The sequence below is a fragment of the Chelonoidis abingdonii genome, chromosome 1 (assembly GCF_003597395.2).
Source record: "Chelonoidis abingdonii isolate Lonesome George chromosome 1, CheloAbing_2.0, whole genome shotgun sequence".
Lineage (NCBI taxonomy): Eukaryota > Metazoa > Chordata > Testudines > Testudinidae > Chelonoidis > Chelonoidis abingdonii.
The window spans coordinates 31,785,352-31,810,840 of NC_133769.1; the positions used below are offsets into that span (position 1 = coordinate 31,785,352).

General features: G+C 39.0%; 1 protein-coding gene across 1 annotated transcript in view; it reads left to right on the plus strand.

Annotated features, from left to right (window-relative positions):
- KIF21A (kinesin family member 21A) overlaps positions 1–25,489 on the plus strand; it is a 157,948-nt gene that overhangs the window by 118,247 nt on the left and 14,212 nt on the right. Inside the window, 7 exon segments of the mRNA XM_032803988.2 lie at positions 5,386–5,446; positions 5,671–5,725; positions 7,930–8,147; positions 15,587–15,697; positions 16,236–16,364; positions 18,064–18,102; positions 20,867–21,003. Coding sequence (XP_032659879.1) covers positions 5,386–5,446; positions 5,671–5,725; positions 7,930–8,147; positions 15,587–15,697; positions 16,236–16,364; positions 18,064–18,102; positions 20,867–21,003 — 750 coding nt within the window.

Sequence of the window (25,489 nt, forward strand, 5' to 3'; positions counted from 1 at the left end):
TCTCTGAGCCACTCCATACCTGCTCTCACAGAAAAAAGGAAATATCCTACATCCCAACTTGGGAATACCCCGCCTCAGGGCATGGCTTCTGTTTGGTTCCAACACCTAGAAAGCTCCTGTTCAAGAGCGGTACAAGAGATTCTGTTACATAGTAGAAAGTCCTCGACACGATGCACTTACCTGCAGAAATGGTCCAGGTTTCAGATTTGGTGCATTTCCCAACAGATCTCTCCAGCATCTGCAACTCTACCACATATAGACTATACTTTAACCTTAAAAAGCTCTGGTCTATATCAAAGCTCTCTTGAGGGTCCACCTAGTGGCTACTACAGTCTTTCACTAATCTGTGGAGGAGTACTCAGTGCTGTCACATCCAACTACAAAAAGGTTCCTCAAGGGCATATGTGACTGGATGTGCATATCCCACACTGAGCAAGATAGGATTAACTCTGCATTATGGGCAGTGCAGGCCCCACCCCCAGACCATGCTGGGCATGTTCCAACTGCTACCATAGTATAAAAGGGAGCAGCCCAGCTCATTCTAGGCTGATCACCAAAGCGAGAGGATACTTGGTGAAGGCTCCAGGCCAGGAGCCTCTAGCTGCAGACTGCAAGAGCCTGAGGACCCGGAGCCCAGACTGGTGACCTGTAACCCTCAATGAGCATCCGGGAGCCGGAGTTTGAGAGTTAACCAAGCCAGGAAACCGTGAGATCCCGTTGGCATAGCAATTGCTACCTCAGTAACCATGGTAGGAAGTAGCCCAGGGAGGCAAGGGGAGTGGTATCTTCCACCGAGCAAAGTTGGCGTGTTGTGGTAGGATTCCCTGCTGACTGGGTGATGACCAACCCCGTCACCTACAGGACTCTGGGCTGGGACCTGTTAGAGAGGGAGGGCCCGGGTCCCCCATCATGGCCGCCATCTTCCCCTAGGGAGTGACTTGTTTCCCTGACTCTGGCCGCTAGGCCACACAGCCCTGACCCCAAGGGTCATTATATTGACTTTGGCCTCTAGGCCATGATTTTTTCAGCCTGAGGACTATCTGGCAGACCATAAGCGCCAAAGGAGGATGGGGTGTGCATACCTCCCAACAGCATAGTAAACCTCTTCCCTCAACCTTGACTTCCGACTCCACATGGGACCTGAGCCTTGTACTGAAAGGACTGACTAGGCCTCCCTTCGAACCCATGGCCACCTGTTTGCTAATGTCCCCAGCCATGAAAACAGCCTTCCTGGTAGCAATTACCTCGGCCAGGAGAAAAGGAGAGAAAGCAGCTCTGATGGCGCATCCTTCCTACATGATATTTCTTCCGCACAAGGTTGTGCTCAAACCACACCCAAAATTCATCCCTAAGGTAACCCTCTCAGTTTCACATGAATCAGTTGATTCATCTTCCAATCTTCTGTGCCAACCCTAACCGAGACAACAAGGAGGACTATATTGCTTACCTTGGATGTCAGAAGAGCCCTGGTCTACCTAAGGACAGGACAAAGGCTTCAGGAAGTCCTCTAGACTTTTCCTCTCCATAACGGAAAGATCCAAGGGCTCAGCAATATCAGCCCAAACACTTCCAAGTGGGTCTCGAACGGTGCTGTCATCTGTAACTGATGTAAGTCCTGGCCCTCTAGAAGGGGTACTGCTCAGGAGTCACCTACAGTGGAGCACCCATAGGGGTGCTACTCGAAGAAGTTACTCACCTTGTGCAGTAACAATGGTTATTCGAGATGTGCCTCCATGGGTGCTCTGCAACCCACCCATCTCCCTTCTACTTCAAAGTTCTTGTCTTGACTCTGCAATAGAGAAGGAACTGAGGAAGGTTAGCTGGCTGGCCTCATGGTGTGCCATGAGGAGAGACAGCACATGCGTTGGCCCAACAGACACTGCTACTGAAGGTCTCCAATCAGCAGTGCAGGGACTTAAGCATACCTACAGTGGAGCACCCCTAAGGGGACACATCTCGAAGAACCATTGTTACTGCACGAGATGAATAATTTTTTCTTCTAATATTGCATCTAGTTGGGAAAAATATTATGGTCTAGAATGACAGAGTGGCTGAAGCTATTTTCTGATGCCGTAGAGCTCTTGCCTCCCTAAAAAATCCTGCTTCCACTGATAGCAATGGCAAAATTCCCACTGACCTCAAGAGAAGCAGGATGAAACCCAAAATGGAATACCAACTCCCTTCATCAGAGTAACGTTTATCCATATTAGTCCTATGGATAAGGCAAAGTGGAATTGTATTAATGCATTAAACCTTTCTGAACTGAGAAACAACTTTCTTTTAAAAGACCAAAAAAAAAGTCATAATTAAAAGGAAAAAAAGTGATTTTGTCTTCTATGCTGAGAAAGTCATTCCTCTTCAGGTGTATGTGCGCACACGTGCACACACACACTCACACATGCACTGGTCACAGTGATATATATGATGTAATTAGGTCAAGTTCCATCCTGTGTTGTTTTACACTATGTGGCAACTAACAAGACAGCTGCACTGCTTGATTTCCCAATTCATTTTATAAACAAAGAATAAATTATATCCTGAATACATGTACAAAGTTACACTGTGTCCACCACTATCCTGACGTGTTATTACAGCTTTGTAAGTCACAATCTGTTTGTACTATATTTTATTGCTTATGGTAGGACTTTCTTCCACCTCTCCTCTCCCTTTCTCATTCAGACTGACAATATAGCAACTGTTCATGAAATGTTGCTAGAGTGACTAATTTCTGTATGACCACTAGAATTTTTTCTCGTTAACGAGATCTGGTTATTCGTGAATGTGACTCACAGCCATGAATGAGCTGATCAGTCTTGGGAGGGAAGCAAGGCAAGTGTCATTTTCTCAGAATGAAATATAAAGTCTCTGTGTACCCTTGTCAAACTAGGTACATTCTGACAGTTTGTCCTCACCTCCAAGACGCTCTGCTGTTCTTTGTCCATCTGCATCTCTGCTTTCATCTCCTGATACTCTTTGCCGCATCTGGCGGTCTGCTCACCTTAATGTTCCCTTTGTCTTCCCTCTCAGAATGCCACACTTGATTTCACTATGCCACCTGTCACGGCCTCCCTCCTTTATGCCTAGCAATCTCACTTCAAATTCTGCCTCAAAACCCATTTCATTTGGTTAGTACTACATGCGAGTCTCCACTGAGGGGCTTCCCAAACTCCTTCCTGGACTTGGACTAGAAAACAAACATAAAAAGGAGTTAATGTAACAAGACAACTCAATTGAGTCCACAAACAAAACCTTCTACGGGTTTCCCCCTCCACAGTATTTTTGATTGTCTAGCTTTTATTTTGTTGTGTTATGTATGAAAATTCGGTTGTAAGCATTTTGTGGCAAGGGTGAAGGATTAAATTCAGCCCTAGTGTCCATAAGTAACTGGGAAATAAGTTAATTTTATCCTCAGTGTTTTGGAGGTCTTGCTAGAAAGAAAGGTATTCTTCTGTCTTATCTTTCCTCTCTTCTGCAGACATATATTAATGAAATACTTACAGAAGGCTCAATGTGGTCTCAAAATCTAAAGAGGAACAAAAGGAGAAAATTTGAAGTAGTATTCCTGTTACATGTCTGGCTTTGTAATATTGTTATTTTTATCCAATAACTAAAGTTATATTGTTAAACTAGTACAAAAGTTGAGATGCATCATCTGGGTTTAGGTTGACAAGGTCTTTGGAGATTGTGGAAGCATTTTTGGATGTGGATAGTCTGATGTGTACAAAAAAGCAGCATTTGAATTAGCCCAATTTACTCACTACTGTATGTGGTTCAGCTGAGGGCTATCTTTCCTACTTCTTTCAAAATAATGAACTTTGATAAATATGTAGACAAGCCTGGTATAACATTTATAATAGAGCTGGTAGGGAATTTTTCGATGAAACTTTTTTTTTGGTCAGAAAAATGCTGATTTATTGAAACCAAAACTATGGGAATATACAAGGTTAGATGAAAGTTTCATCAAGAAGTTTCTCAGGTCCAAGGATGGAGTTTCTAGAGAGAAAGAGGCTGAGATGCACCACAGAATCGCCCAGTAGTTGGGGTACTCATTTGTGGTGTGTCACTGGGACCCGATTTGGATCAGACACTTGAACACAGATCTCCTAGCCGTGACCACCAGGATGTTGGCTGTTCTGGGGTTTATAGATTTCTCATCCTCTCTTGTTGGAGCTATCCTGCTGTGCCTATTTCAGAGCAGGGACTCAAATCCAGGTCTCCTGTAACCCAAGGGATATGTAAGAAAACAAGTAAGGAAAATTATAGACTTTATTTATTGTTGTGTAATAAAGTGACTTTAGATTTCAGCAAAACAATATTTAATCCATGGGATTATTTGAATGTACTGAATAATTAAGGGACTTGATTTAAATATTGCATTTACTGCATTTTTTTTAAAAGAGTTCTAAAGTAATACTGTACTCAGTTAAAATGCAAATAAGTGCTACTGCCTTCTCGCATAAGGCAATACATTATATTGTTCTGTTTTCCTTTGTCACATTTCTTAGTTTTTGTGTGTTTAAATTACATTGTTTTTAATATCAAAAGTACATAAATACTGGACTGGTTGACTTAATGTACCATCTTGCATTGTTTGCATGCAAATTTGTTAATCTGATGTTTATGATTTACTGTTACAGTGAATGACATGCATGCTGGTGTTGTCTTATGTGAACAGACCAATGTTTGTATCTGTTTTGTTAGAAGAGTCCGTTCTACTGCACAGCCTTTTTTTGCACACAGTTTAAATATAGAGTTTGTAGTTCTATAGGGAGCTGTTCTTTAGGGTGGTATCATACTCTTCTAAAATTTAAATGCTTGTATACTAATAAAGTGCTTGCTTTTGTCAACCCAATCATTGAAAACAGTCCCCAGCTCATTTAGCTAAATGAAACGGGGGGTGGGGAAGGGATTTTTTCCTCAGAATTAGGATGTCCCTTCCTATATCTGAGTAATTCCAAAAGAAGAGGAGGAGAGAGCTGTCATGTCTACTATGAATGCATTTCACACTACTCACTATTAATCTTTTCTTTCTGTCCTTCCTCCATTTTTCCAGAATTTCCCTAATAAGTACGTCATTCTGTTTTTTACACTTCATTGATTGTGCGCTGCAAAAAATATAAGGATGCTCTTTGACACTGTACTCTTAGGCTGAGATTTTCAAAGGAACTGATGGGAGTTTGTTGCCTAGCTCTCACTGAAATTCAATGGGAACTGCCAGTGAGCTCTTTGGCAATCTTTTGAAAATCACCACATTAATATATATTTCCTGACTGGAAGAGAAATGTAGATGAATTAAACGTATTCACTGTTTTCTTGTAAGCACTTTCAGTCCACGTACCTATGATGCATGAGCTTTCTGACATTATCTTTTCGGAAATTTTCTAGAAAATGTAGAAGATAGTACTGATGAAGATGCCCCACTGCACAGCCCTGGAGCAGAAGGAAGGTAAGAGAGCTCTTTAAATTCTATAACTTGCCTTGTTTCCAGAAAACTAAATGCAACTTCTTTTCTTTTACTAAGTCACTATTGATCCATTATAAAATATATTTTATACTGGCGACTTCTCATTTTACCCACAAATTCAGCAAAAAAAAAAAAATTGTCTAAGGAGTAAAGAAAAAATACTTCAGTTTTGCAAAAATAAATTAGTGTCACTGTTCTCTTTTTAGTTCCTTGTCTTCGGACCTCATGAAGCTTTGTGGTGAAGTCAAGCCCAAAAGCAAGGTAAGACGCACTGTCGTAATAACACTTTTGTAAAGCACTTTCTTTGAGAGTCATGCATAGCGCTTCTACAAATGTTAATGAAATAAGTCTCACAACAACACTGACATAGTGAAGTGTTGTTCACTTGACTCCTAATTAATCTTCTTTAAAGTGACGTTCCCCTCTGTAAAGTGACTGTAAGTGGCATTGTAGGATTTCATGTTTGTCTCAAAATTTCCAAATCAAATTTGTTCAGTTTTGGGGAAAAAATGTTTTCTTCTACTGCCAACACTCCAATTCAGCAAGCACTTAACTATGTGCTTAAGCCTCATTGACACCAATGGGAATTAAGCACATGTTTAAAGTTAAGCATTTGCTTAAGTGCTCTGCTGAATCAGGGCCTCAGTCTGGTTGTAGAAATGTTATTGAGGGCATAATTTGGCTTAAAGGATCTTATTTACGAATGGTGATGCGTTAGGAAAAAAGAACCAAGTTTGACTTTCAGATTCCAGATAGACTTTGAAATTTGGTCTAGAAACCACTGACGCAAAATAAGCATAGAGCCACCATTTTTATAAAGTAACTTCTCAGATTAGAGCTGCACTTTTAAAATCAGACATTCCTTCCCTGAGATGAACTCCAGTACCTAGAAACTAAAAAAAAAAGTTTTTGAAATATGTACAATATTTAAAAAAAATTCTCTATACTTCAAGAATTTCTCTTTCTCATTTTAAAACGTTCTAAAGTTTTTTTAGATCGTAGAAATAAAAATTGGTATAGTAGTTTCAGTATTCTTAGTAATTAAAGACTTTGAGACGGCAACATTGTATGTTATATTCCTCAAATGTTGTCAGTAAAGATGCACAACTACTGGGTATTTTTTAAGGTCTAAGCTTGTTTGAAGTAAAGCTCCATTCGTTGTGCCCCTTACTTTTCTGATCTTCAAGATGTTCATGTTGTATAGTGGCTGTCAGTCGCACAACAGCTGCACCTTCTCTTTCCAAATGTTGCAAACAGCAATGCTTCTCCAAGTCAGAGATGCACAGTGATCATTTAGCATAGAAAAAGTTGTTTTATATTGAAACATTTCCTATGCTTTTAGACCATTCTTCAACAAAGCATATTCCTTGATGCTTTACTGAATATGGATGGGATTATCACATACTTACAGTTAAATGTGCTTTGTTGAACTGGGTGCTGTAAAGAGGTGGCCTGCCCCTTTAAGGCTGGAGGCATGAGGCTGGCCAGCGCCATACAGTTAGTCATGCCTGCCTCACTCGGGATGAGCTGTGGGGTTTGATTAGTGGAACCAGTTGGGAACAGAGAAGGGGATTCCCCTATATAGAACAGCAGGAAGCTGCAAAGTGAGGGGGTCTCAGGGACAGACAATCAGAGAGAAGGTAAAGTAAGAGGCTTCAGCAGAGACCTGCTGAGACAGGGAATGGCAGATGGGAGCAAGTAGACTCCAGCAGGAAACCCTGACTTTTCAGAGAAAAGGCTTCAGGAAGGAAAGGCTTGGGAGATGCCCATCAAGAAGACTGGGAGTATGCTCTTGATCGGGATTTGAGAACTTTTTATTTTTGAATATTAATAAATCTAGCCCCAGAGAGGGGTGTTGCTGAACTTGAGAAGAGTTTGTTTTGCTAAGTTGGTTAAGAGATCCCTGAAAAGTTGGGAAATGAAGGCAGAACCTCAGCACAGTCAACTCTGGCAACGAGGGATACTTAGGAGGCAGCAGTTTACAGAGATTTGCTAATTAAACAGGACCCATAATTCTGTAGCTACTCAGAAACACCATTGTTCACACACTGAACCTGGTTAACTCTGCAGAATGATGATACTGGACAGAGTTAAATTTGTTATTTTGTTAGCTCTTCCATAACACTACGTTTATTGAAACTGGCATCTCCTCATTTCCTGGTATCTATTTCACACCATCTCCCTCCTTTTGTAACATGGGCAGATGACTGCACATCATGTCAAATAAATATTTTATTCTGCTGAAACATGACCTTGATCCCCATACTGCTCTCATTGAAGCCAACTAAACAGATTAAAAGCAAACTCCGTGATTTAGTTTCCAAGGAGAGTTGACAGTTAAGTATAACTAGTGTAACTACTGAATAGTAAAAATTAAGAATGGGCTTAAAAATATATCACTGGCGCACTCTATCAATACTCTTATGTTTAAAAAAGAGTTGATTGTTTGTTTATTTTAAATCCAGGCCCGCCGGAGGACCACTACCCAGATGGAATTGCTTTATGCAGATAGCAGCGATTTAGCTTCTGCCAGTAATGCAGCAGACACCATTTTGCCCGGCCCTCTTACACCTGTTGCAGAAGTGCAAGAGAGTGGGATGTATACTGATACAAGTGATACTTCTGCTAGGGAAAGGGACCTCATTCCCCTACCATCTGGCTTACCTTCTAAAATAGGCAGCATGTAAGTTTGGCCAAGCTGTACTAATTACCTTGTGCTTTTTTAAAAAAATGCATGTTGCCAATTTCTTGTAATCTCTAATTTTGAATTTTACAAAGGGGGACAATTGATTTCAGACTAACCAAGTAGCATTCACAAATCTGTTCCTTCTATACCTCCACAGCCCCCCAATGAAGCATACATATGCTGTTGTAATTAATATATTTTGAGACATTTTTAAGTAGTTTTCTTTAGCGAAACTACTTTAGGTTTGTTTGTAAATAGTGGATGCAATCATTTGATACCATGGATGCTTCTGTTTTGTTAGTGTTGTGTGAAATGCAAATTCTAGAGGGAAAAATCTTTTCTGAAATGTCAACAAGACCTTAAAAAGAAACACATTGTAAATCCAAAGTAAAGCCTATTAAAACAAAGCAATCTCATGTAAACTTACATTTTGTAGTTAATAATAAAGGTCACGGTCTTAATGACTGGGTGGAAAAAAAAACTTAAGATGTATTTTGTATTTACTGTGTTTAAAATGGAGCAGCCTAAATTTAGAGTAAATATTAAAATAGATAAGGTTTTTATCAATAGTGTATGATCAAAATAACACTGTGAACATGCATATGAGTCCTGTCGGTGCCTTTCCAACTACAGTACACTTTAGCTGAAGAATAGTTTTTAATGATTGATAATCACTTAATAATAATTACTGAATTTTATTTAACAAATTTAACTTTGGGGACAAATCTTTTCTCACTATTTATGTACTGAGATTACTATTGTTGTCAGCCATTCACACGCAGGGAACTTTTTGCTTTCTAGATACTAACCTCACATTCTGTCACATGTAAGCTGAATGCGCTTGCCACATTCAATAATATGAAAAATATAGCTGGCTATCCCCATAGCTATCTTTAGGTTATAGATGCTGAAGTAAGGCATTTTTCACCAGGTCCCATCTGTCCTGTTCCTATCAAACTATTGTTGTTGTTTTTTTCATGGAAGTCTTCACTGTTAAGTGTACACTTGCTGTTAGTTTTAACAGTTTCATATTTTTCTAGCATGTGCTTGAGATGGCAGAAATAAACAGTAAAACACTGCTGACAGCGATTGTTAACATATGCTGATGGCTTCATTGCTTTTACAAGTAGAATATGCTCAGAAGGAATGATATTGGTGATGCAGAGGGGGGAATGATGATCAGGATAGGCTGAGAAACCTACTTGTTTCAGCATTTAGTGTGTAAGATGAGACTGTTGGAGCGCCAAGATTTAATAACATCAAGGGTTATGACCTGGCATCCAAGGTTCAGGTAATACCTTTTTGCTTCACTGCATCTTCTAAATTGTATCCATTATGAAAAATAATTAGCAATGAGGCAAAATAAAATTCTCTAAATTCAAACTTTGGACACATTATAGTTGAGCCTCTGTAGCAAATTGTTCTGCTCAGTAGTGGACTTCTCTTATTTCTGTATTTTACTGATCATACTTCAGCAGATGACTTATAAAGCTTTTGTCTCAAACAGTTCTTAGTGACTTCCACATTGTAGGTATCTGTTTAATACTCTTCTTCCATTAGAACTTGTATTAATTTACTTTCTACATTATTAAAAAAATTGCTTGTTACTCTTCCAAGTTATTGCTGATATTTGTTGTTGAAACAAGGTTACCTCTTAAAATCCATCTCTGCTTCCTACTGGATCCAGCAGTAAAGTTGCAGTGCCAACTCTGTTGCATCAAAATAGGTCCTATCACAGCAGAATGGGAGGTTACTACTTCTTTGTAAGGAGCTGAAATAATAGTAGGACGGGGTAGGAAGACGATCTACAATAGTAAGAAAAAGCAAAAACATCCTGTAATGTAGATTATTTATTTCTGTAGATGTTCACTTCCTGCAGTTTGCCTGAATATAAAAGTCCCTTTTGAGAGCTCAAGCCAGCTCCCATTGATGTGATGGACTTTTTCCATTTTTTAAGAGTAAAAACCCAGCCCTAATTCAATACCATGGTGTCAGAGATAAATATCCAGATATTCTTTTAAAATAGAATTATTTAGATGCAGTACCCCACATGTCTGCAGTACTGTACTGTTTGTTTTGGTAAGGTCTTGTCTACTTGGAAAATTACACCATTTTAACTTAAATCGGTTTTTACTGGCTTAGTTAAATAGGTGCAGGCCCCTTTGTGGGCACTCTCTTAGCCCCGGTCTACCCTGGGGTGGCGGGGGAGGGCGGGGAGGGGAAGGGATCAACCTAAGCTATGCAACTTCAGCTATGAGAATAGCATAGCTGAAGTCGACGTATTTAGGTCTACTTACCCCGGCATGTGCACGGCGCTAAGTCAACTGCTGCTGCTCCCTCGTTGACTCCGCATGTGCCTCTTGCGGTTGTGGAGTACCGGAGTCAACAGGAGAGTGCTCGAGGATCGATTTGTCGCGTCTACACTAGACACGATAAATTGATCCCCGATAGATCAGTCACCGGATCGGCGCGTAGTGTAGACATACCCTTAGTTCAGCTTGTGTGAGTTATTTCAGTTTATCTTAAACTAATTCCTAATAGGCTTAAACTGAACTGAAATAAGCCTGGTTTAAACCAAGATAAGAGGGTCCACACAGCCTTTTGCAATTGTTTAGCTAAATCAGTTTAAAAATCACACCCTAAGTTAAACTGGTGGAGCTTTCTTGTGTAAGTATATAGAGACAGATTCTGATCTTGGATATTAAACACCAGCAGTGATGTCAAGCATAAAGCCCACGTTTCAGACCTGGCCCACATGATGTAGTTGTGTGCTCTACATGAAAACATTAAGGGTATGTCTACATTGTAGAAAAGAAGTGTTCTTAATTCAGTTTAAAATATCAGTGAAGACACAGCAAAGTCAGTTTTGCAGCTCAAGTTAAAGCCTATAAGGGAGCCTGTGGTTGAACTTGAGCTGCTAACACAAGTTAAAATGCTATTTTAACCTGAGTTAGCTAACTTGAGTTAAAAAGACACCTTTTTTTGCAATGTAGATATAAGAAATGTAAGTATGGCCATACTGGGTCAGATCAGTGGTCCATCTAGCCTAATATGCCGTCTTCCAACACTGGCCAATGCAAGAGGCTTCTGAGGGAATGAACAGTCAAGGGCAATCATCGAGTGATCCATCCCCTGTTGTCCAGTCCCAGCATCTGGCAGTCAGAGGCTTAGCCATCTTGGCTATTAGCCATTGATGGACCTGTCCTCCCTGGACTTATCTAATTCTTTGTTTAATTCAGTTATAATGTTAGCCTTCACAGCTTTCCCTGGCAATGAGTTCCACAGGTTTGACAGGCTGTATGAAGAAGTACTTCCTTTAATTGGTTTTAAATCTGCTGCCTATTAATTTAATCAGGTGACCTCTGGTTCTTGTGTTATGTGAAGGAGTAGATAACACTTTCTTATTTACTGTCTCAACGCCTTCATGACTTTATAGACCTCTAACATATATCACCCCTTAGTCATCTCTTTTCTAAGATGAACAGTCCCAGTCTTTTTAATCTCTCCGCCTATGAAGGCTGTTCCATACCCCAAATAATTTTTGTTGCCCTTCTCTTTATCTTTTCCAATCCTAATATATCTTTTTTGAGATGGGATGGCCAGAACTCGACACAGTATTCCGTGTGTGGGTGTACCATGGATTTATATAGTGCCATTATGATATTTACTGTCTTATTATCTATCTCTTTCTAATGATTCCCAACATTCTGTTCACTTTTTTGGCGGTAGTTCCACATTGAGTGGATGTTTTCAGATCATTTTGTATGTATGGCTGGGATTATGTTTTCTAATGGTATTTATCAACCTTGACTTTCATCTGCCATTTTGTTGTCCAGTCAGCCAGTTTTCTGAGATCCCTTTATAACTCTTTGCAATCTGCTTTAGACTTAACTAGCTTGAGTAATTTTGTATCATATGCAAATTTTGCCACCTCCATGTTTATCCCTTTTTCCAGTCATTTGTGAATATGTTGAAGAGCACTGGTCCCAGTACAGATCCTTGGGGGATCCTGCTGTTTACCTCCCTCCATTCTGAAAACTGACCATTTATTCCTATCTTTTGTTTCCTATTTTTTATCCAGATACCAATCCATGAGAGGACCTTCCCTCTTATCCCGTGACTCATTATTTTTCTTAAAAGCCTTTGGTGTGGAACTTTGTGAAAGGCTTTTTGAAAGTTCAAATACACTGTAATCACCCTTGTCCACATCTTTGTTGACACCTTCAAAGAATTCTAATAGGTTGGTGAGGCATATTCTCCCTTTACAAAAGCCATGATGACTTTTCCCAACAAACCGTGTTAATCTATGTGTCTGATAAATGTGTAAATTTCAACCAATTTGCCTGGTTCTGAAGTTAGACTTACTGGCTTGTAATTGCCAGGATCACCTCTGGAGCCTTTTCAAAAACATTGGTGTTACATTAGCTATCCTTCAATCATCTGGTACAGAGGCTGATTTAGGCAGTAGGTTACATATCACGGTTAGTAGTTCTGCAATTTAATATTTGAGTTCCTTCAGTACATTTGAGTGAATATCATCTGGTCCTGGTGGTTCATTACTGTTTAATTTATTGATTTGTTCCAAAATTTCTTCTATCAACACCTCAGGTTGGGACAGTTCTTCAGATTTGTCATGAAAAAAAGTATGTCTCGGGTGTGGGAATCTCCCTCATATCCTCTGCAGTGAAGACTGATGCAAAGAATACATTTAGCTTCTCAGCAACAGCCTTGTCTTCCTTTAGCACCTCAATCATCCAGTGGCCCTACTTATTGTTTGGCAGGCTTCCTGCTTCTGATGTACTTAAAAAAAAAAAAAAGATGCTGTTAGTTTTTGTGTCTTTTGCTAGTTGCTCTTCACATTCTTTTTGGCCTACCTAATTATATTTTTACACTTGACTTGACAGAATTTATGATTCTTTCTAATTTCTTCAGTAGGATTTGACTTCCAGTTTTTAAAAGATGCCATTTAGCTTTTAACCGCCTCTTTTTACTCTGTTGTTTAGCCATGGTAGCATTTTCTTAGTCTTCTTGCTATTTTTGTTTTAGTTGGGGTATACACTTAGTTTGAGCTTAGTTGGTGTTTTTAAAAAGTTTCCATGCAGCTTGCAAGCATTTCACTCTTATGTTTTGTCCTTTTAATTTCCATTCCATGAGCTTCCTCACTTTTGTGCAGTTCCCCTTTTTGAAGTTAAATGCTACTTTTTTGGAATTTTACCCTCAACAAGGATGTTAAATTTAATTATGTTATGGTCACTGTTACCAGGTGGTTCAGCTATATTCACCTCTTGGATCTGATCCTGTGTGCCATTTAGGACTAAATCAAGAACTGCTTCTCCCTTTGTGGGTTCCTGGACTAGCTGCTCCAAGAAGTCATTAATGGTGTCTAGAAATTTTATCTCTGCATCCTGTCCTGAGCTGACATGTACCCAGTCATTATGGGGATAGTTGAAATTCCCCGTTATTATTGAGTTTTCTATTTCTGTAGCCTCTCTAATCTCCCTTAGCATTTCACAGTCACCATCATCATCCTGGTAAGGTGATCAGTAATATATTCCTACTGCTGAACTCTTATTATTCAAGCATGGAATTTCTGTCCACAGGGATTCTGTGGTATGTATGCTTTCATTCATTTAAGATTTTTACTATATTTGACTCTGCTTTCTTCACATATAATGCCACTCCGCCACCAGCATGACCTACTCTATCATTCCTATATGTTCTGCATCCTGGTATTACCATGTCCCTATGATTATAATCATTCCACCAAGTTTTTCTGATGCCTATTATATCGATATCCTCATTTAATACTAGGCACTCCAATTCACCCATCTTGATATTTAGGCTTCTTGCATTTATATACAAGCACTTATAAAATTTGTCAATATTTAGTTGTGTGCCTTCATGTGGTGTAGTTGAAAGGAACTTTATATTTGACTGTTTCTCTTAAGCTCCTACCTGTACTCAACTTGTATCCTCTCCCCTTTTCTAAGAAATAGAGAATCCCTGTTAGTAGATCCATTCCTAAGAGACCTCTCCGTCTGAACAATGTACTCCTCTGCACCTCCTGGCTTTACATTCCAGCAGTCTAGTTCTGCTGTGGTTTAGGTGGAGTGTATTCTTCCTGTATAGGCTCTTCCTTTCCTCAAGTGTTGCCCACTTCTTAATAAACCTAAAACTCTCCTTCCTACACCATCATCTCATCCACTCATTGAGACCTTGCGGTTCTGCTTGTCTAACTGGCTCTACACATGGAACTAGAAGCATTTCAGAGAATGCTACCATGGTGGTTCTGGATTTTAAGCTCTTACCTAGCAGCCTAAATTTGATCTCCGGCACCTCTCTCCTATTTTACCCTACGTCACTGGTACCTATGTGTACCACGACCATAGGCTCCTCCCCAGCACTGCACATAAGTCTGACATATCCTCAGATTATACAAAATCTCATCTGACTTTAAAAAAAATAAAAAAAGTGAAAGCTTCAAGCTCTCATAATTGTACAGAAATCCTTCCAAATGCGAACCGAGGGCAAACCAATGCGACATTACCTTCCTGAGTCTCCAGAGAGCCTGAATTAATGGGTCAGAGAGGTCTGGGGCTTCACAGTTCCTCTTTATCTCATTGGAGAGTCAGTTACAATAACACTTTGAGGTCGGCATTCATTGTTGCTTTGGTGATCATTTTAGTGGATGGAAAGAGTTTGGGAGGGAGGTTTGGGGAGTGAAAGTTGGAAATTGCTGCAGTGAAGGAAATGCAGAGGAGAGGCGCAAATACAAGGAACAGGGAAAGAAACAGACGGAAGAGGATGGGAAGAAACTAAAGATAGAAATGCCCCCTCTTTGGAACACAGCTATATTATTTCACTTCATGATGCTGAATATGACAAGAAAGAACTTAACTAAATAATAGTAACTAATAGTTTAGATACCATGCATAAGCCAGATTCTATCCTTGACTTTTGTGCAAGCATTTCACTAACATCAGTGGGTGTTCTAATGTGGATGGGAGGGAGGATGAAGTCCAAAATTTATGCTTCAGCCCATGGATCATAACTAAAATTAGAATTCCTCCTTCCCCATTGATTGATTGAGCTTGACACCTCTGCTCCAGCTATTAAAATTACTTCAGTTAATTTCTTTTCTTGATAATGTCAACGTACTGCTATACATGTGTCTGATCTCTGGCCCATGATTGTATTATACTAGTATTGAAATATGAGGCTTCCAAGAACAAAATTAAAGAGTGGAGCCAGCGAAACTCAAGAGTTGTCTGATGTCCATAAACCAATGATGACGATGAATATCATGAGATCTAACAAATTCCATACTTTGAGAGCTATATTGAGACTAACTCTGAGTGGTAGAACTGCAGCTTGAATATATGAGAAGCAATTTTAACAAATACTGAAAGATAAGATAATCTTCCCTGTTACCTTAGCTCTAAACAGTCATCTCTGATGGAAAAGAAAATACCTGAACCTTCACCTTTAACAAAGAGAAAGGCCTATGAGAAAGCAATGGAAAAGCCAAAGGCAAAAGAACAGAAACAGTAAGAATCTTTTCATTTTTTCCCCCCAAAGCTATTAAGTCTTTGGAAAATATTCTGGAAGAATAATAGATTTTTTACATTTTTTTTCATTCAAGATTGAATATTTAATGGTGGCTGTGAAATTATTATCCACTATCAGGTTCCTGTGTTTGTTTTATAATGGTATTCATACAATTTGGTGTCGACACTGTGAGAGAGTCAGTCCTCTTGAGTATTTGCAAATGATTTATTTTTTTAAAAGTCCTAAATCTCTGAGAAAAGCTGCATTTATTCTTTTTATAAGAGCTCCTTCATTTTACGTATGCCAATTTTTTCTGCATAGGGCTTTCACCATTTAAAGTAAACTGTTTGAATTTCATGCCATCTTGTGGCCAGCAACAGTTTTGTAGCCATATGGTGGTTTCATTCTCTGGTAGTGCATGTAAACAGCATTTCTTGTTAAAGAAAATAGAATCTAATACACTGTTTGAGGCATGTTTCATTTAACCCCTCTAACATGTCATAATCTTTCAAAGAAGATGTTCTTTTTTTCTTATAGCTCAGATTCTGGAACCTCAGAGGCTAGTCTGTCACCTCCTTCTTCCCCATCAAGCCGGCCCCGTAATGAACTGAATGTTTTTAGTCGTCTTACTGTTGCTCAGGGAAACACATCAGTTCAGCAGGATAAGTAAGTCACAAAGGGAAGCTTCAGACCTCTGCAAGTTGCAAAGCATACTCAATCACCAATGTAGCAGTCCATTAAATAAATCCCTTAGCCTCTCCTGTGAGAGAGAAAGAGATACAATTATTGCTACAGTTCATGAACTTTCTAAAAGGGAGTTTCACACTTTTATGGAAATGCTTTTCACACATTGCCAAAATTGAAGAAAATTAATTTCCTGCTACCTTATTCCCTATTTTATAGCTTATCTCCTGTACTTATAATTTTCCTTTAACATGAGTCAAAATGCTTGAAAGATCTATAGAATTTGTGTGTGTGTGTGTGTGTGTGAGAGAGAGAGAGTGTGTATATATATATATATATATTTATACTTGAAATTAGGACTTAGTTAACAATTTAGGAATAGTGCGTTTGATAATTATTCAGATACTCTTTTAGCATGGCTGAGAGAGCTCTCCAAAGTAGCCCCTGTAGGGTGATTTCCTGGAATAGCTGTAGTGCAGCAGTTTAGCAATAACCCTAATTATTTAATGGACTGCATTCCATTGAGACAATTTTGAAAATTATTTTGAAGAAATAAAACTTGAGTTTCTTGACATTGAAGACATCATCTTCTCTAAAAATCTCATTAAAACTAGTGATCGCGTTGAGTTGAGCCAGAATCTTAATTTCAAGATTTCAGTACTGACCATACTGCCACCTGGTGCTTAACTCTAACTCAACAATAGAGCATCAACGTTTGATTTTTATTGTAGCATTTTGAGGGATTGCTTTAATCCTTTTTTTTTTTTTTTTTTTTTAAACATTATTTCTATTTTACTTTTGGTTTTCAGTGACCTGTTGAGTTATAGCACACCAAGTAGTTGCTTGCAAGGGTTCTAGTACTTTAAAACTGCTTGTAACTCCCTAATCTCAACTAAGTTATCTTAGTCTCTTATCACTAACCTGATATAATATTATCAGAGGCTTCTTTTTATGCTTTGAGCTTTAGTAACCATAACTCCTTGTATTTTCTATTATCTGGCTATGAAATCAAACTCAAATTACTGAACATGTTTGATTTGCGTTAAAAATGAAGGACATAGTATCATTTTATTATTTTAAGGCATACTTCAGATGTAGATTTTTATTTTTATTTTTTTGGAGGGAGGCAGTTCTAAAACATTTTGGGGGTCAGAAGGTGAAGGATTTTGAACTTGTCTGATCATTTGCAAACTGCTGAGCTTTGTTCAATAAAGACTGAATAATCTTGATATTTTATATTTAAGAATGTAAGCAATCTGCAAAATATTTAAGTGTTTCTCTATACTAAACAGACACTGACAGCTTTAGATTTTTCTCTTTAAATATTTGGCAGAATTAGTATCACATGGAGGGTCAAATTTGTATCCATCTCATTTTTCTTCACTGCCTACTTCTGTAAGAAGTATTGGGGAAATAGGAAGTGGCTACACAGTATTCTTCAGCTTCTTGATCTGAGACACTTTGTGAATTTAACTTACCTTGAGAGAGCCATTTTAAAAATCATGCTGGTGTTATATCTGATATAAAGCATAAACTAAGAAGCAGTGCTATGTGCAGTAAGTAAATGTGCACTGCATTTCTGAGTCAGCCATGCTGTTATTTGTTCTTCTCATATGGAGACATTACCCTGCTGATACCTGTATTCTTTCTCCTCGCAATCTCCTACCACTGTTCATTATAGGTCTGATGAAAGTGATTCCTCTCTGTCGGAGGTACACAGGTACTCTCTTTCTCCTTTCCATCCTTCTAGCCTCTTGTTGATGTTCTGATTACTTAATAACTGAAGTAAAGGCAATCTCATTTTTGCTGCATGCTCTTTTTTGATACCTCCCGCAATACACGTATGCTGTGTACCTTTTCATTTATTCTTTTTTTTCAAGAAATTAAAATATTTGTTTTATTTTGTCCAGCATGTCCTTTTTGTTTTTTAGAGAAAATCAGAGGTAAGCTTTTTTCCTTAGAGGTTTTTTTTTTTTTTTTAACCAAGCATGTTTTTTAAAAAAATAATCAGGCACAAACTTTTTTTTAGGTTTTTGCTTATTATCTAAAAGTTATATTCCAGTGTATGTTAGTCAGTGGTATCTGCTGTCTTACTGCCAATACTCAAAATTGATTAAGAGATGGAAGAATGTTATAGCTCAACATACTTCCACCCTTGTTTGATCCAGAAACATGGAACAGGGTCCTGAGAAGAAACAGCTGTGACTTGTAATGTGGCTGCCTTGTGGAAAAACAACAGAACATATCCAGAGAGAGGCAGTGAAAAGGCTAATAACCATTTAGTGTTGGTAATAATAGCATTTACAACATTTTTCATCCATCGATCTCAATGCGCTGTTGCAAAGGTAGATGAATGTCCCTGAGGTGCAAAGATGTTGGATGACTTGCCCAAGGTTACAAAACAGAGGCAGATCTAGGAGTAAATTGTGGGTCTCCTGGCTCTGACAGTGGTATCATCTGCTGAATCATGCTGCCTCTAAAACATTAGGTTCGTTTAGTTTGGAAAGCAGAAGAGTTAGAGGTATATAAGATATTGAAAGCCATAGAGAAGTTTTATTGGTCACATCTATACTCTGCTATAAGGGCACACATAATACCTATCTTTAAAAAGGAAAACAAAGAAGACTTGGGGAATTATAGACAAATTGCCATTACTTCTATACCTGGAAAGATACTGGAACAAGCACATGGATGATAATAGGGATATAAGGAATAACCAACATAGATTTGTCAAGAATAAATAATGCCAAATCAACCTATTTTCCTTCTTTGACAGGGTACCTGGCCTAGTGGATGGGAGGAAAGTAGTACATGTGAGATGAGGCCTGAACTGGAGCACTGTGTCCAGTTCTGCACAGCACACGTAGGAAAGATGTGGATAAGTTGTAGCAAGAGTTCAGAGAAGAGCAACAAAAATGATAAAAGGTTTAGAAAATGAGATCTAGGAGGAAAGTTCAAAAAAAAAAAAAGTGCATGTTTTGTCTTGACAAAAGAAGATTGATGGGGGGACTTGATAAGTCTTCAAAATACGTAAAGGACTTTTATAAAGAGGACAGTGATGAATAGTTCTCCATGTCCACTAAAGGTAGAACAAGAAGTAATGGCCTTACTCTGCAGCAAGGGAGATTTGGGTTAGATGTTCGGAAAAACTTTTAACTATGAAGGTAGCTAAGGTCTGGAATAGGCTTCCAAGGGAGGCTGTGGAAACATTATTGAAAGTTTTAAAAAACAGGTTGGACAAACATGTCAGGGATGGTTGGTCCTGCCACACCACAAGGGGCAGGACTTGATGGCTTCTCAAGGTTCCTACCGGGCCTACTTTTCTATGATTCTATAATATACGACCTAGAGAACAGTCTATGAAATTATAATTCTTCAAATTTAATACAGATAAAGAGTAACTTTTTACATAATATGTCACAGAGAATGACTGAGGCAAGTATATTAGTAAAATATTAGACATGAATAAGAATTTATATGAATAAAATAGCCTCTGCAGTGACATGACAGGTTAACATTACAAAGGCTGCAATACATAAACTCTTCACCAGGCAGGATCAGTAAGAAGTTTCTCCCTGTGGCAGACCCTTGCTTAATGAACAGCATTGTGGAATTTTATACCTTCCTCTAAAACATCTGGCACTGGATATTGGACGAAGTGGGATGATGGTTCTATTACAATGTGGCAATTTATATTTCCCAGGGTGGTGTGTTTAATCCCTAAAAATGGCAGTACGTGTGTGGACAGACCCTAGCACTGTCACAGAGCCCTATTGAAGTTATTGGGTTCCACAAAAACATGCAGTTGTAGAACTGACGGTTTAGACAGCTAATAATGATCATTTAATGATAGAATACTTGGGACCAGATTCTCAGGCTGGATTACAACCTCTTTGTGCCATTCGGGTAATCTAGATACACATGCTCAGCAGAAAATACCCTGGTGTAAGGGAACTCTTTAGTGAGGCGTCTGTGCCACAACCCAGTTTCTCTTTTGCAGCATGGTGGAACTTTGTTATGCCAGCCCTCCAATCACATGGGTGCACTAAGGAGCCTGCCTCAGTGGCACATATTCAGGCAGCCTAAATGCAGCTCTAAATCATGCTGGGGCGACCCTCTGAATCGGAGAGCTGTAATTGGCTCTCTTCTGCCCCAACCACTCTCTCTCCTATGCTGGAGTATCAGATGTCATCTCTTTTGCATTAGATATCGTTTTATTTAATTGATAGCACAACACTAACACTTGATAAAGCTGAATAATAAAAATAAATACAGAATTTATAAAAGACAAATTCAATTATCCTATACCAAAATATGTAAGTGAATAATATTAACATATTTCTCTACATACCTTCAACTTCATTTTTATATGTAAGGCTATAGGAAATAATGCAGGAAAAATAAATACTAGATCACAGAGAGCTGTGGAAATAAATGATTTACATTGCCATATCTAACTCATATTTCTTTTTTCTTTTTTTTAGGGGCATAATCAACCCATTCCCTGCTTCAAAATACATCAGATCTTCACCACTTCAGTGTATCCATCTAGCTGAAGGGCATACCAAGGCTGTGCTTTGTGTTGATTCTACTGATGATCTTCTGTTCACTGGATCTAAAGGTTGGGAAAGCTTCATGTATTTGTTGCCTACTGAAACGGCTTTGAAAAATCAATATATTTTGAAATTCCTTATCGGTGGCCAGTGATAGAAATGCGAGGTTTTGGGATAGAATGCTGTGAAAAATCCATTTTTAGAGCATAATAAGCTTGATTGGATTAACCTATGTTTGTCCCTCATGTATTCCATCTGAGTTCCTTTTAATTGGAAAATTAACTTCCAAAATAGCATCTTAAAAAACATTTGTTCTTCTGAATTCCAGTCCTTAAGCTCTGGCCATCAGATCACTCTCCCCCTCCCAGTAAACTTCCCCATTCTGGAAAAATACTGTGCAGATCAGCTCCCTATTGGTTTCATAATTTGGCTGAGGCATTTTGGATCATTCCTTTAACTCTTCAAATGCCACTGTCAGGATAAAAATAATATGTTTGAAAATAATTTTTGTCTATTACAATTAACCTCATGTTATTAAAATAAATAATTTTTAATATCTAACTTACTCTTCACTTTTTCATTTCTCTCAGCCTGAATGTTGAAAACATAAGTAATCAATTTTACTGCTCAATTTCACTTTCAACTTCTCATGCAGTAGCTCACTGCTGCAACATTTGGGTTTGAAACATAGCAGGAATATTTTTGTTTTTAAAATGCATTCTATTAAAGAAAAAAACATAGAAACATTTCTATTGGTGTTAGATTTTGAAAATAGTTTTTCCCCCTTTTAAATAATAACTGTACTTTGGGTCAAGTTTGACCTGACTCTCTTCCTTTAATAATGATACAGTTTATATGTCCTATAGATTTTATATGAACTTTTATTTTAAACTCCTCCTACAAAATGCACAGGCCCAGAACCTACAAGGCAATCCAACTGCTATGGCCAAATGAAAATATAGCTTAGACACACTATTGCAAGAGTGGAATTTGCGTAAGAATCTGCCCAGCAATGAATGGCCCATGACTTGGAAGTGTATGTCCACTTGGTGGTCTTCATACTCCTGTAAAGAAATAGATTAAAGTTATCCATTGACTACAGTAACATACCAGAAAAACTAGGGCCCTAGTTTATACATTTCCCCTCTGCAAATAGTTTATACATGTGAGCAGTTGTATTGATTTCAGCTAGAGTACACAAGTGCTTAGAGATAACTATGTGCAGAAATGTTTACAGTATTGGAGCCTACAAGAGATTACACACTCTCTCCATGCTGCTAGAAACTGTGTTTAGAAAGCGGCTCTTTTATCCATCTTTAGTGACTCTCCATCTTAATTGCTTGATTTTGGTTGCAGATACACAAATGAATTTAGAAAAAGACCTTTATTTCCCATTTACTTTATATTCATTCTTTCTGGAGCTCTTCCTGAATATCTTTGTGATGTAGCTAGTAAAAAGCTCTGCAGCTGTAATATCCAGGCAGCCAAAAATGTAAGATAGGCATTTCAAGGCCTCTAACTTGCATGAAGAATGACATGTATGGACCTCTGCTCCCATTCAGAGCCAGGGCCGCCCAGAGGATTCAGGGGGCCTCGGGCAAAGCAATTTTGGGGGCCCCTTCCATAAAAAATAATTTCAATATTATAGAATACTATATTCTCGTGGGGGCCCCTGCGGGGCTCGGAGTCTGGGGCAAATTGTCCCCCCCTCCCCAAGCGGCCCTGCTCAGAGCCCCGTTGACAGCCTACATGGTTCTCCTTCTAGGGTGGGGCCCAAGTGAATTGAAGTGGCTGCAGGGCATGAACTATAGCTTAGTGATGGAAAAAAAAACCCTCTTCATTAAATAATAAATACCAAGATTTCAGTGCCTCCCCCTGTTTACCCTTATATTCCTTTCTAGAAAACACCATCTAAGTATGGGTCCCCCTGTAGATCATATTTGAGTAATCTGGTACAACCTATTCTGATTATTTCTTTTGGTGGCACATAACATCACTGACTGTTATTACCAGTATCGAGTTATATCCCTGATGACTGAAAAGCTAGTAGAAATCAAGTGCTGCCAACATTTTCTAATTTTATTTTGTTTATTATTTTTCCTTTTTATATTTGTGGGAATTATATAAATGTTCTTGTTATAAAAATGTAATATTTTTGCAAGTTTACAGAGGATTTGCTTTGCCAAATTTTGGACGTGCATTAGTGATGGCAGGAAGAAATGTGTATCTCTTGTCTGCTGCCTTTTGTTGTATTTGCCAATATTTTCACTATGATGATATGATTAAAAATGTTTTTGCTCAGTTGAATTGCAATGAGATTTCAATTTTAGTAGTTATGTGACATAAGGTATTTTAAATTAGTGTTTTCAATTTAGATTTGTGGTCTTTAAATAGTTTTCAAAGCGTCCTAAATTTTTGAAACTAAGAAGCACATTGGCAAGTGGGGTAAATATTTGTTTTTCTTGCCACTTGCTAGTTTCCTATATGTGTAAAGCATTTGTTTAAGAAAGATAAATATTAGTTGGAGGGAAACCTGATAAAGCTGCAAAATGGCATAGACTTTTATTTACTTAATGTGTTTGAAACCCTTTGAAAATTGCACTTAATGTAGAAGGCAGTGGCCTACTTAGAGTGTGTTATGTTATTGTTCCAGAAGCTGCACTGGCTGCTAATTTCATTTGAGAGTTCAGCGGAAGGTGTAGGTTTTAGACTTTTAAGCTAGGGTTTTCAGAGCATCTGAAGAGAGTCCAGGTCTAGCCACACTTCTTGTGCTAGTATAATTAGATCATTAGGGATATGTTTTTTGGGTTGTTTTTTTTTTACTGATAGTTATGCTGCTGCAACCCCCATTGTGGATGCAGTTTTACTGGTAAAAATGTGCTTATATGGGTATCTCTTATTCCTCTTCCCAAACAGGAATACGGGTATGTCTACACTACGAAATTGGGTCGAATTTATAGAAGTCGTTTTTTAGAAATGGTTTTTATACAGTCGATTGTGTGTGTCCCCACACAAAATGCTCTAAGTGCATTAAGTCGGCGGACTGCGTCCACAGTACCGAGGCTAGTGTTGACTTCTGGAGCGTTGCGCTGTGGGTAGCTATCCCACAGTTCCTGCAGTCTCCACTGCCCATTGGAATTCTGGGTTGAGATCCCAATGCCTGATGGGCCAAAAACAGTGTCGCGAGTGGTTCTGGGTACATTTCGTCAGGCCCCGTTCTCCCTCCTTCCCTCCATGAAAGCAATGACAGACAATCATTTTGCGCCTATTTTCCTGGGTTACCTGAACAGACACCATACCACGGCAAGCATGGAGCTTGCTCAGCTCACCATCACCATACGTCTCCTGGGTGCTGGCAGACGTGGGACTGCTTTGCTACACAGCAGCAGCTCATTGTCTTTTGGCAGCAGACGGTGCATTACGATTGGTAGCCATCATTGTCGTACTCCTGGGTGCCCTTTTAGCTGACCTCAGTGAGGTCTGTCAGGGGTGCCTGAGCAGACATGGGAGTGACTCAGCCAGGTCATTCTCATCATCTGCCGAGCACTCAGTAGATGACGATGGCTAGCAGTTGTACTGCACTGTCTGTTGCCAGCCTAAGATGTAAAAGATAGATGGAGTGGATCAAAATAAGAAATTGACCCAGCAATATGCACATCATGCTGATGAGCTCTGCATGGTCCCCTGTGCTGATCAGCTCGCCACGCTGTCCAAACAGGAAATGAAATTCAAAAGTTCACAGGCCTTTTCCTGTTTACCTGGCCAGTGTATCTGAGTTGAGAGCACTGTCCAGAGCAGTCACAATGGAGCACTCTGGAATAGCTCCCGGAGGCCAATACTGTCAAATTGCATCCACACTACCACAAATTCAACCCGGCAAGGCCAATTTCAGCGCTAATCCCCTCATCGGAGAGAGAGTAAAGAAATCGATTTAAAGAGCCCTTTTAGTCACCCAAAAAAAAAAAAAAAGGCTTCCTCGTGTGGATGGGTCCAGGCTTAAATTGAGGTAATGCTGCTAAATTCAACCTAAAATCGTAGTGTAGACCAGGCCTAAGCTATACTGGTATAACTGCATCCACCCTAGAGGGCTGTACCATTTTAACTACACCAGAGCAGATAAAGCAGTATATCTTTTTGTGTGTGGACAAGGCCTTAGGTACTTAAATCTCACTGAAACTGGAGCTGGGCATTTTACCCACATGGACTGGGATTTTCAGAGGTGACTGAAGCCCTGAATAGTTTGGGATGTGACTTCCAGAGAGAATGCCTCTCTCCTCATATGTTAACTTGCCAGTTAAGGTCATCTGTGGTGCTCAGGCTTTCAGCCCCCTGCTGCAGTGTGTTCTTGATGAAGTGTCCCTATGATGTTCCATAGCCCAAATTTTGTGATCGTCAAGATATTCTGCAACTTCCACCTGTCTTCTCACATTAAGGGGAAGGTTTAGGTTGGATCTTAGGAAAAACTTTTTCACTTGGAGAGTGGTGAAGCACTGGAATGGGTTACCTAGGGAGGTGGTGGAATCTCCTCCCTTGGAGGTTTTTAAGGTCAGGCTT